The sequence below is a fragment of the Bos grunniens genome, chromosome 1 (assembly GCF_055505025.1).
Source record: "Bos grunniens cultivar Pamir isolate PY7600 chromosome 1, Bosgru_T2T1.0, whole genome shotgun sequence".
NCBI classification, from domain to species: Eukaryota; Metazoa; Chordata; class Mammalia; order Artiodactyla; family Bovidae; genus Bos; species Bos grunniens.
The window spans coordinates 83,157,994-83,177,546 of NC_141165.1; the positions used below are offsets into that span (position 1 = coordinate 83,157,994).

General features: G+C 38.1%; 1 protein-coding gene across 5 annotated transcripts in view; it reads right to left on the minus strand.

The window, feature by feature from the left end:
* Window positions 1-2,972: 2,972 nt before the first annotated feature.
* ATP13A5 (ATPase 13A5) overlaps window positions 2,973-19,553 on the minus strand; it is a 122,285-nt gene continuing 105,704 nt past the window's right edge. For 2 of the 5 annotated variants that reach the window (XM_086319849.1, XM_086319837.1), the window contains exons 26-30: window positions 14,927-15,101; window positions 12,369-12,571; window positions 7,602-7,690; window positions 5,248-5,328; window positions 2,973-3,630 (exon numbers count right to left, since the gene is read on the minus strand). In XM_086319849.1, coding sequence (XP_086175975.1) covers window positions 3,370-3,630; window positions 5,248-5,328; window positions 7,602-7,690; window positions 12,369-12,571; window positions 14,927-15,101 — 809 coding nt within the window. In that variant the 3' untranslated portion in view covers window positions 2,973-3,369. Of the gene's footprint in view, window positions 3,631-5,247; window positions 5,329-7,601; window positions 7,691-12,368; window positions 12,572-14,926; window positions 15,102-19,382; window positions 19,451-19,553 lie in introns of those variants that run through there. The other 3 variants (XR_015134041.1, XM_086319860.1, XM_086319882.1) reach the window with 3 other exon arrangements.

Here is a 19,553-nt window from a genome sequence, read left to right on the forward strand (position 1 = left end):
CAAAATAAAGTCTGACACTGTTTCCACTGTTTACCCATCTATTTCCCATGAAGTGATGGGTAAAGACATCATTAAACATAAGTTTAAGGTGCCATATTTAGAAAACAATATCCTATATTACTTTTTATGGCTTTTACTAGAGGTTCATGGAGTGTGGCTCAGACTGTAAAGCAGCTTCCTGCAATACAGGAAAGTTGGGTTCGATCCCTGGGTTGGGAAGATCCCCTGGAGAACGGAATGGCTACCTACTTCAGTATTTTTGCCTGGAGAATTCCATGGATGGAGGAACCTGGTGGGCTATACAGTCCATGGGGTCCCAAAGAGTTGGACATGACTGACTAACACTTTTACTTTTTCAATCAGGGAGAGACTCATGATTTTATTCTTGCATTTTATTGATTATGTGTTGGATGAAGCAAACAACTTTTTAATACCTTTCCAATGGAATTCTTGTTTGGTAGCAGATGGGGAAAAATGGATGACAGTCTCTCTATCCTGGGATTATATCAGATATTATAACATTACCCTCCAAACCACATTGCTAGTCAGTGACATCTTTATTGTATCATGGCCAAAAGCATGACATTAAATAAAGGAAATGTTTAAGTAAATATGGGGTGTTGTGGTGCAGGGAGGGAAACAAAACTTTGGTAGATAAAGGTAACAAAACAGCTGCCTCAAAGTCTTTGACATAGTAAACTGATTTGATTTTACTCCTGGGCCAGAAAATCTGTACAATCTAATTGTAGGATTAAGAACAATGATAACAAGAAACGGCCATGTGCTTCCATCAGGGCCCGTAGAGACCCTACCTGTCTTCCTGTTCCCTGACTAATCCCTTCCCTTTCTTATGGCACCAATTCTGTTTCCAGATAAACCCCAAAACTCTGTCTTCCTCCCCTGTTCCTCTGGGAATAGTGTCTTCTATCTGATAGCATGATCCAAAATTACCCTTTCATTTTTATTCTAAATTCAATTTCTTATTCCTATTATGTCCTACTCTTAAGTAACAGTAACATTAAAAAAGAAAAAAAAAAAAAAAACAGTCTGTTTCCTAGTATTGTCAAGTCTGAGCAGAACTGGCAGCAGCTTTATGTGTTACATCCCGCAGGATATAACATCTTTTTAGTAAAGATGACTGCAGAGGACAAATCTTAGCCTTGAACAGGAGACCTGGGTGTGGTGGAATTACCACACTGCCTGTGACAGAGGGAATGGAATTGGCAACTCAGAGGATATTTTGAGGATCCTTAAATCAAACTTCTTCTGGATAGCTGGACATGCCCACTGCAGAAGACAATCTTAGCAATACTGAATAATTGTTACAAATGCACTTTTAAATTAAATTCATAGATTCATTTTTTCACAAATAGTGTTCAGGACTCTAGTAATGTTCAGCCTTAAGGGTAAGCACACAAAGTTAGTTGTCAGTTTCCCCCTAAAACGGCCACTCTTGGTGATGGGCAGCTTCAGCCTGTCCATTTATATGTGGCCATGTTCACTGTGCTTTTATCGAACATCTTTTTCCAAGACTAGTAAACATTTCTCTGAGTGTATTTTTAGTGAATTAGACTAGATTAAATCAAAGTCTAGTGTAGAGACCAAATTTATCCTGTCCCATCCCCACCTTCAAAGAGATGTGTGAAATAAAGGTATCACCTATCAGACACCTAATAGATTGTAGAAGAAACTGAGAGAAGCTAAACACTTATTGAAAAAAGATGAAAAAATATTTTTATGCTATCTAGATATACTAGAGTATCAACTGAATCCTCTCATTCTAAAAGTCAAATTACTAAATAGAGCTATATCAGCTCAAGGAACCTGAGCTGCTGTATGTTTTAGGTTGACATATTTCTTAATCTTTAGCTAAAAATATTTTTGATGTTTTGTTCTTTTATTGGTATCCACTAAATTAGACATATTTAAAAAAGTATCACTCTCCAAGAGCTGTGTATCCAAGAAAAGGTTAAAACGCAAATAAAATATAAATATAAAATGCTTGTTTGCATAGGAATTTGCATTTATGCTGCTGGCCTGTGTAACAAAGTGTATGGTGCTATTTACAGCAATGAATTGCTAAAATGTTGAGACATTTTTCCAATCCTAAAGATCTCATAATTGTAAAGACATGATTGAATCCATATATCACAGTATTAGGCATGTAATTGACACTCATGGAATGGGACTGGTTAGCTAATTGCCTATGACCCATTAAAGATCCATTTAATTAGCAAAATTAGATTTATGGTTACAAGGAAAATGTAGTAGGTAGTTTAAAATGTTCACTAGGAATAAATATCCTCTCAAGGTCACAGTGAGGTTGATATATGTTAAAGGTAATAATGTGCAGAACGTATTTGTAAAGGATGTACCCTTTCTTGTGATCCTTAATGTACATCTAATAATTGATTTAGATTATGAAAAGATGAAATGGAACTTAAGGTTGTTTAATATTCTGAGAATTGTCATGCTGTAGATAAAAACATTATGGGTTCCTTCCCTGGGATTGATTTTTTTTCAGATGAGCAATGATGAGTCTGGGCCAACTTTTAGAGTTAGAACTTGAGATTTTTCTTTGTCAGTAATAAAAAGCAAATAAAGGTACCATAATTCTTAAGAGTGAAAACTACATTTTAATAGTTTTATTATTTTTGTGATCTAATTTGGAACCTCTAGCTCACTAGCCCCAAAGCAATATACTTGGGAGATGCCAATTTGAGTAGAGTTTGCTTAGCTGTGCCCAGGCCAAGGTTATAAACAATTATCAGACACCTCCATCTTTCTCCACTTCCACATTTAACAACAGGGGTGAAGTTTCTGAGGTAAATTTCAATTCTTGTTTCTCTATTAAAACCATATAAAGAACCAAAAAGAAGAATTCTGTGACCTGGAGAAAAGATATATGCATAGATGTTCTTTGCAGGCGAATATAAGATTAAGTAAATGTGTGACAAGTTATTGAGAGAAGCTTTTTTAAATATATAGATTCTTTTATTTCAGTAGATAAAGATACAAATACATTGGTGAAACTTTCAAAATTAAACTCTTTTTTCTTTCTTCTATTGATGTTCATACTATTAATTTTACTACCATAAAGAGCTGTGCATTTGAAGCAAGTCATGCTATGCATTGTGAATAAAATTTGTTAGAAAAAAAATGATACTTTCGAAAATGCATTATTTTTCTTAATGATAGAGGATGAGGTCAAAATAAACATATGTAAAGTCCTTTGTTGCAAGGTTCAATGCACTGAGAAATGCACTTTGAATCTTCAGATGGAGGAAGAAAATAAAAGGGTAGACTATTATCACCTCTCTACAATGTTTTAGATTCTGGTAAAAGGAGTATGCTATTTAACAATTCTGATTACAATCTGGTCCAGAAATGTTGTTCTGTGGTTTGGCCTCCCAAATTAAGTTTTTCTTTTGGAATCTGTTCAGAGCTTTCAAAGCCTTGGTTGATGTAGAATCCATTTCTGCCATCGCCTGAATAATCTGTCCTGTTTGTAGGAGGCCAGGTTGGATCTTTTGCCAGTTTTCTTTGCCAGATCCTATACTGACTTTTAGAATAGATTCCAAATTCTTTCTTGATCCATAGCCAGAGCGCTCGATTTTGAAGGATGGCATCCTGGAAAATCAGGTGGAAAAGACAATCAAACCATCACCTATTTTCCCTGGCAACCAGATTGCTCATTGCTACCCTGTTCCCCCAGACCTTCTCTAAATGTGCTAATTATTTATGCTCATTGGCCACTTCTTGCAGCCCCATGAAGCCTAGCAGCTTCCTGGGTTCATTTCCTTGAGAACTGAGTGAGCTTGTGTTCATAGAAATCTGCCAAAAGCTTACAGTCTTTCATTTCCACAGATTTCCTAGTTCAATTCTGGCAGGAGAGTCACTTAGAATTATTTTACTGCTAGAATGAAATAGCAAAATAATGTACTCAAAATCAAGAAAAGAAAAAAAAAAATCACTGTTACTCGCTCCCTGATACAAAGAAGGCATCAAGTAATGGTTTGTTGAATGAATGAATGAACTCTAAAAATCAAATGGGTTTTGCTTTCCATTTGTTGTTGTTGTTTAGTCACTAAGTTCTGTCTGACTGTTCTGCAACCCCATGGACTGTAGGCTCTGCCAGTCTCCTCTGTCCATGGAATTTCCCAGGCAAGAATACTAGAGTGGGTTGTTATTTCCTACTCCAGGGGATCTTCCCAACCTAGGGGTCAAACCCATGCCTCCTACATTGGCAGGCAGATTCTTTACCACTGAGTCACCAGGGAGGCCCTTTGCTTTCCATTTTGGGGGTTCTCTTTTTTGTACGATTACAAGCACACACAATTTTATGCATTTATAGTAATAGAAGTGCTCAAATATTGCATTCCACTTCCTCTGTCATATACAGTTTGTAGCTACCATCTTCTCAATAATCATTTTTAATGATTGTATAACATTTACTCAAATTTCTATATTACTATTTAATAGCACCTCTACTTTTGAAACACTTGATTCTAATATTTTATCACTAGATAATACTGTGATGAAAATCTTCATACATGTAAAATTTTCTGTCTTTTTAAGTTATTTTTTAAGTGAAATCTCAGAAATGGAATTCCTTAAGAGTATGAGAAATTTTACATGCATTGTATACCATGGAATATTTGTATATACACATATTTTTTCTTAATTTGGCTGATACCTTTTCTCAAGGAACTTCATGAATCTTTTCTTTTAAACTGTCCCTTAAAAAAATAGTACCTGAGTTTTTCACTGAGAAGGTAAATTCATTTAGTGACACTGAGTAGAAGAGAAATGCTATAGAAGACCTTCAAGGTTAAGAATTGACTAGAATGAGCAATGGCTTCCCTTCTCTCTTAATTAAGGAAGCCCACCTAGACAGTTCTTCACACTAAAAGGTCTCACTGAATTTTAGAGCTGGAAGGTCATTTGATCTAGTCTACCAGATTATTAAGACTTCTGGGAAAGTACAATATAAGGCCTTCATGTGAGACAAAATTAGCTAATTTGATGTTTTGCTTCCTACACTGCAGATACCGAGAGCATTTCTATGCAGCCTTCAAAGAATTTTAAATCATTCTCATTTCCCCCAAAGAGAACACTTAACAAACACTTAATAATTATTACTTTTGGGGGATAAAAGTGGTTGCTCTAAACAATGAGCATCTGTTGAGAGTCAGCCCTTTATTTATCCTTCCCCCCAGATAGTGAGCCATACAGAAACTTCTTTACCTCTACAAAGAAGGCCACACAGAACTGGGTGAGAGCTGCCACCAAAACTGAAACCCTCCATGATGTTACAATCGGGACAAACTGTTGAAAAAGAAATACTACCTTTATACTTTGCATACTTTATACTTGACACACATTCTCTTATTTAATTTATATATATTTGTAACAACTCTCTGGGCTTAGAGGGTAGACGTTCCTCTCTCAGCTTTACAGACGAGAAGGTCAATACCTTGCCCTAGGATTCAATACCAAGAAATAAATGGCAGAGTCAGAATTCAAATAAAGTCTGACTGCCTCTCGCCCAGTGCTCCCTCCACTGCCTGATGATAAACATGGAGTCAACGTGCCCTGGATCAAAGACATGAGACAGGACGCTTTGGAGCCTGTGTTCTCTCCCTTTATTTTTATCTTCTCAAATACAAGAAAGATTAAATCATGCATCTAATGATGTTATTACTTCTAATGCTCCCAAAGCAAAATCTACTTGGAGCTCATTCGTTCAGTAACATTGACATATGAGTAAAAGAAATAAAAGGTAGACAGAGGTTCAAGTTTATTTTGATAGATACTTGGTGAATAATTTTTGAATAAATACTCTCATCCCTAAATCTAATGCCTTGAAAGCTGAACTGGCTCAGTCTCTCTCCTTTTAAGGATTAAAGAGTACCCTTGACCACCAAATACACTTATTGAATAGGTGTGAGATCTACAACTTCCTATAGACACATCCATAGCAAAAGATGAATTATGAAATTCCTTTTTTGACCCTAAAATGTAGGATGACTATGTAGAGGCTGAGCTCCGTTTAGGACTAAAACCACAGACCCTCCATAATGTTTAAATGCTCACCTTTGATTCTTATTCCTGTTCTCATAGGTTATTTAAAGTAACAACATGTTATTTTTCCTCTAAGTGGAAACAGCCTTTCTCCAGGATGTGAAATAGGCTTGCTGGGTGGCAGGTGGCCTGGAGAGGGCTGTGAGATCCGGCAGTGGGTCAGATGGTAGTGGAGCCCTTGGCCCTTTCCCGCATCCTGCTACCGCCCTGATCTGGGACGTCACTTCTCCATGCCTTGGCCTGGAAGGCACCTGTCACATCACTTTGGAGTTATCTTCTGTGATGCTCTCCCCTCCTAGCTTCTGAGCTATTTGAGAGCAGTGACCACATCTTACTCGTTTTTGTAACCCCAGTGCCAAGCCCACTCTGAAGCTTCACAATGCTTTGTAAGTGACTGAATGGTCTGGGTTTTCATATCCTAACTGCCTCTCTCTCCACAGCCTGTCTTCTCTCACACACAGCATTCCTGCTGTCATCTAACGAATCTGTCTTAAGTGCTCCACTGAAAAACCTGCTCTGATGTCTTCAATGACTCCCATTGCTCTTGGCATAGTGTTGAACCAGCATTGTCTGCCTTCCTACATCCACGTCTACTCCACAACTTACTGGCTCAATCTTAGCTAACCTTCTAGGTGGTCTGTGAAACAAATCTTGCTTTGGATTTTCCTCTCGGCCATTCCACATTCTCTTGCATTTCTAAAACCAAAGAGATTGGGCCAGCCCTCTCTGCTTGTGCTTAGGCTGTTCTCCTAGTTGGGAATATCCCTACCTCCTACTTAGCAAAGTCAAACCTATCCTTCCAGACCAGATCAAGTTGCATCTCCTGTATGACGCCTCCTGTGGAAGCCACAGGCCCCAGGGAGAGCTCCTCCTCCCTATGTCCTTCCCACTTCTCTCTGTTTTACACTCTCTTTAAGCATGGACGGCCTCAGGTGGCCATTCCATCACTTCACTGGGTATGGCTCATCTTTGGAACTAAACTGTAGGTAGAGGGCCAGAGCCAATCTTTGTCTTTCTATTTTTCCTACAATGCTAGGTCCAAAAATAGGCTCAATAACTTATTAATAAATTTAATTTTAACCCTTGAAATAAGCCCCCCCGCCCATTGTCAGTGTTTTACAGACAGAATATGACTGGCTTACAGTCAACATTTTCTTGCTTTTCACAACTACATTATAAAGGACTTATACTATATGATTAAAAAATTAAAGTTGGAGGATTAATTATTGTATTAATGCATTAATTTCATCGTATTAGTATAACATAGAAGAATAAAACATCCAAACACAGTGTTCCAGGTATAAACAGAATAAATGACCCAACTGATGATACTAATAATATGAAAACACTCAGGCCAGCGTGTGTGAGATAGAAGTATGTTATTTGCTCTTCTGGTAAATGAAAATAGCCTCACAATTCTCAGTGACCAGAGAGAATATGGGTGTAACTGACTTGTAAATTATCAATACAATGCAAATACAGCCCCACTGCACATAGGAGTCACAGATTCCACATACCTCCATTCCGCGGTATATATCTTGAAAATCAGAAAACTGAAGGAAAATTGTGAGGCCCAAGGCAGACGCTAGCAAAAATGAGAATATATCTGAAGAAACAGCAAACATTATTTTTAGATGCTGAGGGAATGTTTCCTGTAATTTGGCACATGTTTCAATATCAATTATCTTTGTTGGGCAAATACTGGATACATCTTTAGATGTTTTGATATATCCTCATATGTTTTAAAATGTGTTCTAATGCTTACAAGACAAAGGTGATATCTTGAAAATCTTTCCTTGAAAGGCTGAGTGTAGAGAGTTGGTAATTAAATATATTCCAGTAAACTCCATGAGGAAGTTACCTCAACTGAGGAGTCCTTGGGGCTGGGAAACCCTGCAGTGACCAGCTTATGTAAATGGTCACCAGAGAGTTCCTGATGCTTTATCACCTCGGGTCTAGTGAGTCGTTCATGAATAAATTATTTACACAGTCCGTCTTCTTAGTGGCTCCTCACTCTTCATTGCTTAGAGAAGAGAGTACAAGGGTCTTGAATGATTGATGTTCAAGGCCTTCCGCGTCTGGTTCCAATCAGCCTTTCTAAACTGATCTCTGGTTGCTCTTCCTTAAGTTCTTGGAAAGCTAAACCATAAACCTGCTACTCACAGAGACCCAGTGCCTTCTAGCTTTCGTGCCTTGGTTCACAAAACACCCTGTGTAGATGGTAGTCTTCCAGTCTTGGCAAGTTCCCAGTGTTTCTTAAAAAGCCCAGTTCCAATACCACTTTCTTTTAAAGACTCTCCAATTCTCCCTTACCAAGTTTTATTTCATATGGTGTTTATCACTGTGCTTTGCATGGTCTTCATATATATATATCCAGTATGTTATAACCACCTGAAAGGGATTTTGATCTGCTTCTCTGGGACTCCAATTGGAAGTGGAAGTGAGAAACTAGCATGCATATCTGCTGGCTTCTTCTATAAAGCCTGCCCAGATGGCTTTACTTTGGGATGCTCAATTTCTCAGGATGCACAGTGCCAACATCCCTGTCCTTATTTCCCCACCCCCATCCCCTCTTGTGGCCATCAGCTTTTAGGCACTTTGTAGACAGTGCTTTATATATGCTTTTCAATGGGATTAGCACCTTCAGGCCTAAACAGCAGCATTTAATCAGTGTTGCTGTGATATGATACTTACGGTCTTCAACATTTAAAAACAAGCTAGATTTTCTCTTGTATTCTCTCTACCTCATTTCTTCCAGTGTTGATGGTTTATGGGCTCCCAACTCTGCATAGATCTATATTAAACAGAAATCAGAGGAACTGTCCCGCTACAGCAGGCCCTATATTTTGAAGCCACAAGAGCTCTGTTTAATCCTCACCACCTACACTCACCTTCATATTCATCCATGCCTCACTCTACATATATAACTAGATGTAACACCTCTTAGAAGAATACCCATGCTTGCTTGAGAGGCGTGTGAGGCAGAGAGAAGAAAGGAGGGAGCTGCATCTCCTAAAGTAAAGCAATCTGAGCAGATTGGTGATGAGAAGGCCCTAGGAAGTGGCTGTGTGGATTTTTAATTTCCTTCAGTGTTTCCAAGTCCCAAGGACCCAGATGTTGCGAAGAAGATGATGCCCCAAATGTCCATCCTGATGAAGTACTCACTGAAACTGGGCTGAGCACTGTGCACGTCACACTGCTCTCAGACTAGGGGTCCAAAAGCAGACCAGGCTAGGGCACAAATGAGCAGAGGGGAAACAAAATGGTGAGGCTCTCTTCTTTAATTCAGCTTTGATTGGACAACTTCATAAAGAACTGAAGTGAATGTTGCCCTCCTGTAATTAATTATTAATGATGAGGAAACTGGAATGAATGGGGTTCTGTTTGCACAGATGATTTGGGAAGACAAGCCCTGGGCAAGCCATTATAGACTATTCTCAGGCAAGAAGAGGCTTAAGAAATATTCACACCTGTTCCATAAAAACTAAATCTGTACTTATTCTATAGCTCATCATTACAAAGTTGATCTGTCAAAGACTGTTAAAAAAGGTAAAGACTTTTCTGTTACATTAAAATAGAATTGTGTATTTCAACAGCCATTCTGAGAACTTTTGACTTGTAACCTTGAGAGTGTATGATTTACTATAAGATTATGTTTGTTAGAATATGTTTATAAAAAACTTTTTTCATTTAAAATTACCAGTTATGTTTGACATAGGGATTTGAATTTACCCACAAAATTTAAGTCCCTATGATGTAACTAGTTCAGCTCTAATTAACTCATATTTAGAATGACTTCGCAGCTATTATTCAAATTAAAGTACTAGCCAATGTAATATATTCTCCTTGTAAAATATACTTACAATAAAAAAAATAGTAACCTGCAAAAATAGAATCTAGATTTGTTTTGACAGGAGCCAGGGACATTATCAGATACTATATCAAAATTAAGAAAAATTTGAACAAAAATAAGAAATTCAGGAAAAAATTTGTAAAAACTGTAATTAAAACAAGATTTTAGCATGCTCTCAAAACCTCTGAAAAAACAGCTATACAAAAGAAGATGGTGGGGGAGGGGATGAAAACAGAAAGCATGTAAATAATATAATTGCTAAAACTGGTTTTATATGATAAATTAATTTTTAATTTAGGAATAAGAATGAGACTTACTTCTCTAATATCTATGACTCTTTTTGAAAATTAGAAATTAGAGTTTATGACATGTGATATACAAAACTGTAGTAAAATTTCCAGATCAGAAATATTACAGGTTAGATGTTCTTTGATCATGACAAAAAAACTAGAAATTAGTAACTAAATTTAAAGGAAAAATCTCCCCGCATACAAATCAAAATTCTAAAGATCTGTTGAGTCAAAAAGGAAACTAAGTCCATTTGGAAGCTATTAAGAAAAAGAGTAGTAAGAGAATGAAAACAAAATCCTTTCCCACTTGAAAACTGAAAACCACTATTCTTGTAACTAGTGGGTCAAAGAGGAAATTAAGTCATAATAAGAGACATATGAAAATGTAAATAATGTAACCCAAACTATAATTATTGGTCTTGATGTTTTTGCTAATTTTATAAGAATAAAAGAAAATATATGGATTATAAAATCAATTCAAACATTAAAGAATTTTCCAAGGAAAGTAAGAAGAGGGGGAAAATGGGAAAAGCAAAAATGAATAAATTAGAAAATAGAAAACATACAGAAGTATTAAATCTGAGAGCTGCTTATTTAAAGAAAACCAGTAAAAGTACATTTCTGGTAAGAATAAATGAACACAGTGCACAAAACATAATTAATATGAGAAGATATGAAAAGTTGTAGATGGCATTAAAATTATCAAAACCCTGTCCTAAAACAAAATAATCTCAATGAAATGGAATTATGGGTAAATTTTTTTTTAATTTTAAAAAACAGTTTAAAAAGAGGATACCTAAATAAATTTTCAAAAAATTAATTCTTTTAATGAAAATATTTGGAACCAGATGATTTTACTGGGCTCTCATAAACAGTGAAGGAATAGACTATTTCTAACCATAAAATATTTTTCAAAGGAAAGGAAAAGTCCAAGAATTTTGAAGTCTTAATATCAACACCTAAAAAAATCTCTTAACACAAAATACTTCAGACCAATCCCAGAAAAAATATAGATATTAAAAGCAATATTAAAAAACAGTAGGATTCCTTTTACTAAAAGTGAAATCCACCACAAATAAGTAGAATTTGTTCAAGAATATGGAAATATTTAATAAGTTTATTAATGTAACGTGTTCTAGCAATAGGTCAAAATAGAAAACAAGTATAATCATCCTAGTAGGAAGGATGAAGGGCAGGATGTAAGGAAGACAGTTGACGAAATACATCTTCCATTTTATAATTTTAAAACATACTCTTGATTAACTGGAAATAGAAAGGTATTTTTCTTCACATGAGGTGGCCCACCTTGAACCAATATTCAAAACCGTATTTACAAGTGAAAAATTACTAGATGTATTTTTATGAAGGAGTAGAACTATTTGCTGCTTCCACTAGTACTTAACATTGTCCTGGAAATTCTGGATTGTACACTAAAACTGAAAATATAAATAAGCATTATAGCTATTGGAAAGGAAGAAAGAACATTGTTTTCTTTATTGGTAATGCCGTGCGGCTGGTGGGATCCTAGTTCCCCAACCAGGGATCGAGCCCGTGGCTCCTGTAATGGGAGAGCAGAGTCCTAACCACTGGACTATCAAGAAATTCCCTGTGGAACATTAGTAATTGCAGATGATAGTAATTCCCTTTCTAGAACAGTCAAAGAGCAAAGACCAATAGCAAAATTCAGAAAGGATTCTGAGTAGAAAATAAACATTATAAACAGCACTATATCATTCACATATATTTGTGATCACTGATTAGAAAATGTAATGGGAAAAAGTCAATCACTATATAAAAAAATACAAAAAGCAGAAGATTTGTTTGTAAAATTAATGCATAGGATCTATAATGGAGAAAGCCACAAATATTTACTAAGAGACATAAAAGAAAGTATGAATAAATTAATAATACTCAAATTAGGACATGAGTCATGACTAATCAATACAGCACATGCTTATCTGCACATAAACGTGTTTCCGCCCTTGGGCTTTTTACCACCTGTGATAATTATGGTTCAGTACTCAATTTTAGAGTATTGCAATTGTTTCCTTCTCAGCCAATCACTTCACCAGTAAGTTGCAATTCTGGGGATAGTGGGAGAGTAGAAAAAACATATTTGAAAAGAAAAACTTCGCACTTACAGTTTGTGTAGATAGGTTTTCGAAATGGCTTGCCCTTAGAAAAGATAAATGCTGTTGTGATACAGTTGATGGTGGTGATGGGCCACAGTGTGGTACTTTCAAAGCTTAAAACTGAACCAGGAACCAATGCTCCATTTCCCGTCCTGTTTCTTGACAAACTCACATTTGTTGAGAAATTACTCTGGCTGTCCAGAAAGCACTTACTGGAAAAGAATAACCAGCATTTATGGAACTTTCATTGTATCTTTATCCCGCCAGTAGGAAAAAATTAACTAATCATGACCCAGGGACCTCACCTTGCAAGCTGTTCCAGCAAATAACTACCAGGATATATTTTGTTCACCTCTTGCAGTGGCAAGGCAGAAATAAACTACAGAGGAAGTCAAGATTGTTCTTTGTCCAGAAGCCTATCTAGAACAAATGATCTGTCTTGAAAGGGCTTGGATGACAATTTCCTATGAAATTCCTTTCAATTCACAGCATATGAACTCTATGTGTATGTATGCGTGCGTGGTGTGTTTCCTTTTGTGGGCTGATATAAATCTCTTAACATGGGTCCTGAGTTGGAATCTGCCTATTCTGACCCACTGTCCTTACATAACCAAAACCTGTCCATGAGGATTTGAACAATCTCCTGCTTATGAGTGTCTGTGTTTCTGTTTTGCTAACAAATTAAACTCAAACTTCTCAGGCAGGCCCAGAAGACTTTCAAACTCTGGTCTCAGTCAACCTTTCCAGCCTTATCTTTTGCCAGACTTCCCATGCTCCTTATACTCCAATCATAGGGGAATATTCCTTTTCCCCTTTTGCACACCTCTGAGTCCAGACATCCTATTTCTCTCTGAAACTCTTTACATTCAGTGGTGAGCATAACTAGTGCCCTTCAGTCTTCTCTCTAGTGATGCATTTAGCTCATTGTTTTGCAATTATTCCTTCACATATTTTTATTTTCCATTCTTGGGATGAGAGTTCTTTGAATGTGAAATTTTACTTCTGGTTTTATTTCCCTTTGCTTGTTTGTTTTACTCAAATATGTAGCAAATTCTTAGCACCTAGCACAGTGATGCCACATATTTTCTCAGAAAAATATTTAAGATATGGACTTGCCCAGTGTTGACTGATCCATTTGCAATCTTCATTTTTTCAGTAATCAAACCCACAAAGAAATTTGTTTTCATTGGCTTTCTTGTTTAGTTTCAAACTTTTTGCTACTATTACAACTGTTTATAGATAAAATTCATTTTTCAATTGTGAATTCAAATGCAAGGCATAAGTCTTATCCTAGACTTCCTAGGCTCCCAGATGTGCTTTGCATATAGTAGATATTCAGTTGGTGCCTGCAGAATAAATACATTAATGAAGCAAGCGATCAACAGTCACAGAGCTTTCTAGCCCAAAGGGAATAGGTAGACTAGAGGGCCTGAATTACAGAGTTTAACACCAAAATATTTCTAATCTAATCAACTTGCATTGTAGATAAGACAGTTGAGTAGTTAATGACAAAGGCAGGACAACCCATCCATCACCATTTTGGTTACCCCAGGTTGCCTCCTAGATTCATTCAGAAGGCTACTTCTCTGAGTACATGTGCTCCAATTTGTGGAAAAATCTGGTTTTGAAAGAAAAATGAACTCTATACTCTAAGTAATACTTGAATTGCTGAATTTGGGTTCTAAATGACAATCTTAGACATCATTCTGTAGTTTCCCATCTCTCCGCTGATTCCTGGGGCTCTATTGCCTTCAGGATGACAGAAGAGTGAAGGGGAATTTGTACAAGCCCTACTCCAAAAAGATCAGCTCTTTCTGCCCTTCTCTTTTGGAGATCGGGCAGGCTTTGTCAGAAAAAAACAGTTTGAGCATCTAAGTTCACCTCATCTTACGCTTTATTTATAGTTAAGGAAATTAAAGCCCTCGGAGGTGAAGAGACTTGCCCTGAGCCTACAGTAAAATCAAAACACTGATACCATCAACAAATATTTTAATTTTAACATTCATTTGAAAAACTGAAACTAATATAAACAAATTTGTTTTGTATAGCAGGGGCCTGTTGACTTAAGCCCATCAGCCAAATCTGACTCGACGCCTGGTTTTGTCAATAAAGTTTTATTGGAACACTGTCACACTGACTTGTTTATGTGTTATCTCTGGCTGCTTTTTCACTGCAACTTAAGAGTTGAGTAGTTGCAGCAGGGACCACAGAGCCCACGAGGCCCAAAATTTTTACTACCTGGCCCTCTACTAGAGATGTTTGCCAACTTTTGGTTTATATGACATCCAAACCACCGGGGAGTGAATATATTCATCCAGTCAAGTAACTATTACATCTATATATCAAGAGCCAATGTGGAGATCTTTTCCCACCCACTCCACATAGCTCACCCCAGGACTCTAGCCATTGACTCTGTCCTGTATTCTATCCCATCACTGAGGTTTTGTAGTACAGAAACAATTTTGGTTAATTAAAAATTTTGAATATATTTCAAACTAATTTGAACAGAGTCATTAGATATTCATTGTACCACCTTCAGAAAGGAAAATTAAGGAACCAAACTTTACCTGTATCTGTAGACCTCACAATACCAGGGCTGCTGCTTCAACAAAAGAAATGCACAGACCAGCACAATGCAGTTGAAGCAGGTGTTCAAAACCACTGACAGCAGCAAAGGAGGGGAGAGAAGCTGTCCTGATGGTCTGTATGGAGCCAATTTTGGGTATGCATGTGTTGCACTCACTGAAAGACAAATGTATTTTTCCTAGGTCCAATTTCATTAGTGAGAATAAAAGATTGAGATGCATGTTATTCTGAGTCTCGCATCAGGGTTCAGATACAGTAAACATGCACTGAGGGTTTACATCTCGGTAAGTTCATTGCCCAGCTGCACACCAGTGCTACCCACCTTGGCCTCTTCCATGCTTTGGTTTCATCTTCAGAAAGGAAAAGTGATGGATTCAAAAGTTCTATAATTAATACATGTACCATATTGCATGGTGCAGATATTTTATACACCATTTCCTGACCAGATTGGTCAGGAATGGTGTATAAAAGATGGCCTCCCACCGGAATAAGAGTACTGTTATCTCTCAAGGATGATGGGGAAGTGGAAAATTAAGCTGGAGAGGCAAGGAAGCATTCAGTTGGACTAATGTTCATATGCTGGGAGATTTTTTAAAAAGCAAAAAATGTTCACTCTATTATTCATTCAGCCAACATTCTTTGAGCACTTCAGTGTACCAGGATAGATGCTACAGGTGTGTTCTGCTATCTCCTGAAGAAGTGTGCAAATGAAGGACTGCTAGAGTGCATTAGACTTAGGAAAAGGAACTTAAAATATTGCCTTTAGATGGGAGTGTTAAAATATATTTTGGTCTTAGTCTTTGTTTTTTAACATTTGAGGTTGGCAATGGGCAGTCACCCGTGGCTCAGCAAGAAAGCATCCACCTGCAATGGGTCAGGAAGATCCCCTGGAGGAGGAAATGGCAACCCACTTCAGTATCATTGCCAGGAAAATTGCATGGACAGAGGAGCATGGCGAGCTATAACCCATAGGGTCACAAACAGTTGGATAGAACTGAGTGACTATGCACACACTGCACACCAAAAAAAACCACAAAAAAGACAATTACATCTGTCTTTGAAGTCTCATATTCTAGCAAACTGATGAAAATGGAATGTACTTTGCTTCTCAGGGCAGAGCAGGAAAGAAGCTTGGAGAGGTCAGGATGTTTCAGTTCTTTACATCTGTCACTTCTCTCATTTTCATAGCTTATGACTGCTTTCTTTGATGTAAGAAAGAGGGGTATATATCCCTAGGGCTATGTTCATTCCTGTGGGGACAGGGCACTGGGGAATGAGGGTCCAGTATTGGATAATAAAAGTTTACAGTGGGTCTTTAGTTTGCTCAGTGCATGTTCTGGGGTAATCACAGACAGTCTTTGGTCTTTCATTTTCTCATGCATGCATACTAAGTCGCGTTGCTGCTGCTGTTGCTGCTAAGTCGCTTCAGTCATGTCCGACTCTTAGCGACCCCATGGACTGCAGCCCACCAGGCTCCTCCATCCATGGGATTTTCCAGGCAAGAGTACTGGAGTGGGGTGCCGCGTTAGTCATGTCCAACTCTTTACAACCCTATATAGATTGTAGTCCACCAGGCTCCTCTGTCCATGGGATTCTCCAGGCAAGAATACTGGAGTGGGTTGCCATGGCCTCCTCCAGGGGATCTTCCCAACCCAGGGACTGAACCCATGTCTCTTATGTCTCTTGCCCTGATAGGCGGATTCTTTACCACTGGTGCCACCTAGGAAGCCCCTTTGGAGCTTCCAGATGTGTGGGAATGTCTAAATGGTCTCCAAAGGCTCTTGCAGCTCATTTAGCTAAAGCTCTATGGCTGTCTAAAGCTTTAACTTTACTAATTTAATCAATTTTTCCAGAAGGATGTAGAGCTAGAGGCTATGAGGTATGCAAAGGTAAGAAGGACATCTCATCTGCTTCCAAAGAGCTTGAGTCCCATTGGGAAACACATGGGATGTGTAATAAAGAAAGTGACTAGTCTTCATCTCAGATTCCTGGGAGGTCACTTCTGGACTCCTGGAGTGAGGAGTTTGACTGGCCTTTGTCTTCACTTCCTGGAATATATCCTCTAAATTCTTGGAATTTCCTAATTGATAGGAATATCTTTTCTGTTCACAGTAGGCCTGAAGAGAGTTTGTGCTAATGAGATGAATCAGAATTTGTGAGTTGGCCATGCCCAAAATACCAATTGTGTGATTAGAAAGCTGGGGGCTTTGAGCCACTTGCTATCAACTCAACCTTCAGGGGAAAAGAGGAGAGCTGGAGTCTGTGTTCAACCTTATGGCCAATGGTTCAGTCAATCATATCTATTTAATGAAACCTCAGTAAAAATTCCCTACACTAAAGCTCAGGTGAGTGTCTGTCTGTTTTTTTTCAATATTCTGAATATGGTCATACATCACTGTGCAGGAGAGTAAGGCAAACTGACTCCTGAGGGAGAGGCCAATGGAAATGGCAGGTTTGCGATCCTTCCAGACCCTGCCCTTATGTCTTTCCCTTTGGTTGGCTCTATTTTGTACCCTTTTGCTATAATAAAGCTGTAATAAGCTAAATAGCCCTTTCCTGAGTTCTGTGAGTTGTTGCTGTGAATGATTGAATTCTGAGGGACTATTAAGAACCCTTACATTAATAACCAGCAGATCAGAGGTGTTTGTAGCATGGGGACTCTCAAACTTACAGCTGATTTCTAACGTGAAGGCAGTCTTGTGAAGGCTGTGAGGTTTGGCCCAACTCCAGGTAATTGGTGTCAGAAGTTATTGCATGGGCACAGGCAGACACGGTGGACTGGGTCAGTGCTGAGAAGGAGTGCAAGGAGACTGGGGCTGCAGGAGGCAGAGGCCACCGTGCTTGGAATTCTCTCTGTCGTCCAGTATCCAAGGTAGAATGTGACCACAGAGTTCATGGACAGGCTGTGGCTACTGGAGAGACATGTAATTGCATCTCTGTGCATCTGCCTTCTACCTATTTGGTTTTCTCTTTTTTGGATGCTCATTGTAATTTCTGCCTTTTCTTTTACACAGGAACTGTGAGAGACTGAATTGTTGGTCTCATCTCATTGTGAAAGAGTGTACTTTATCTCCCCTTAATGTTGTTTTTTACTGTGTGGTTTTCTCTGGCCGAAGAGATGTTAGGAGAGTTATTATTTTTATTTTTAATTGGAGGATAATGACTTCACAATATCATGATGGTTTTTGCCACACATCAACATGAATCGGCCACAGGCATACCCAGGTCCCCTCTTTCAGGAGCCTCCCTCCCCATCCCACCCCTCTAGGTTGTCACAGAGCACTGGCTTTGGTTCCCTGCATCACACAGCAAATTCCCACTGGCTATCTATTTTACATATGGTAATGTATGTGTTAGCAGAGTTTCGAGGCATGCTTGTGTGGCTTGGCTTGCTCTCTGGCTCTGCTCTCTTTGATCTATACTGATAACATACCCAGGTCTGTCTATTCAGCCTGGCCTCAGAAAGAAAATTCTGAAACAAACCTCAGTTAAACCCAGAACCTGGATCAAGACTATCTAATGTACATCCTAAGCAGAGTGGCTCAGACGAGCCCACCTAGACAAACTGAATGATAGTCAAAGCACAGAAGCATAAGTGGGTGTTGCAAGCCACTGAGTTTTGAGGGTGGTTTATTATACAGCATTACTGTGACAATAGCTGATTGATACAGATTATTACATGAAGATTATTTTAACTTTTTCTGTTTTAAAGATGTTTAATACATTCTGATAAGAAAATATACCTGTATACTTGACTATTAATAAAATAATGACAACCATATTAGAGTCCCTACTAGTCCATGGAGAAGTAGAATCCTTGCTTTAGTGAGGGACATGGTGGTGATGTAAGTCTGTCTGATTGTAAAGCTTCATGTTGGCTCAAATGGTAAAGTATACATGTACCTAGCCAGCTGTGAGCTTCCTGAGGAAAGAAGTCCTGTCTTGCTCACTGTCTGTCCTTTACTGAACCTAGCACAGAGCCTGCTGTATGGGAGGACTTAGCAGCTTCAAAGTCTATTCTCAAAGTATAGTTTTTAATTGGTCATCATTATCTGGATATTATGTATGTATGTTTCTCCTAAATAGTTGGCTTACTTTTTATTGACATTTCAAGTCATGTAAGTCAAATTTTAGGAGGCTAATGAACCCACCCAAACTTAATGCAAAATTTTGAGCATGTGTCAGGAAATTTCTAAGGAGAAAAAAAAAATCTTTATCTTTCATTAGCTCCTTCAAGAGGCCCAAGACCCAGAAAGGACCCACTGAAGCACAGATGAAACTTAAGAGATGCATTTATGTGACGGATAAATCCTCCCTACAGCCTCCTCCTCTGTACACTGCCTTCTCCCATGTGCTGGAGTGATTGCCCAAATGGAGCTGAATTACATGACTCTTCCCTCATTCATAAAAGTAAATGGCCTAGAGTGGGCAACTTACCCAAGTGAAGGTGATCAGTTTTCTTTCTAAACAATTTGCAAATGACACTGAGAGGTTGAGCTAATTGGCTGTAGGAAGACAAGCAGAAAGGTTATGGAGACCCAATAATAGTTACCATTTGGGGTTATTTGCAAAGTGAATGAGTAGAAGTCAGTTGAAAACAGGAAGGTT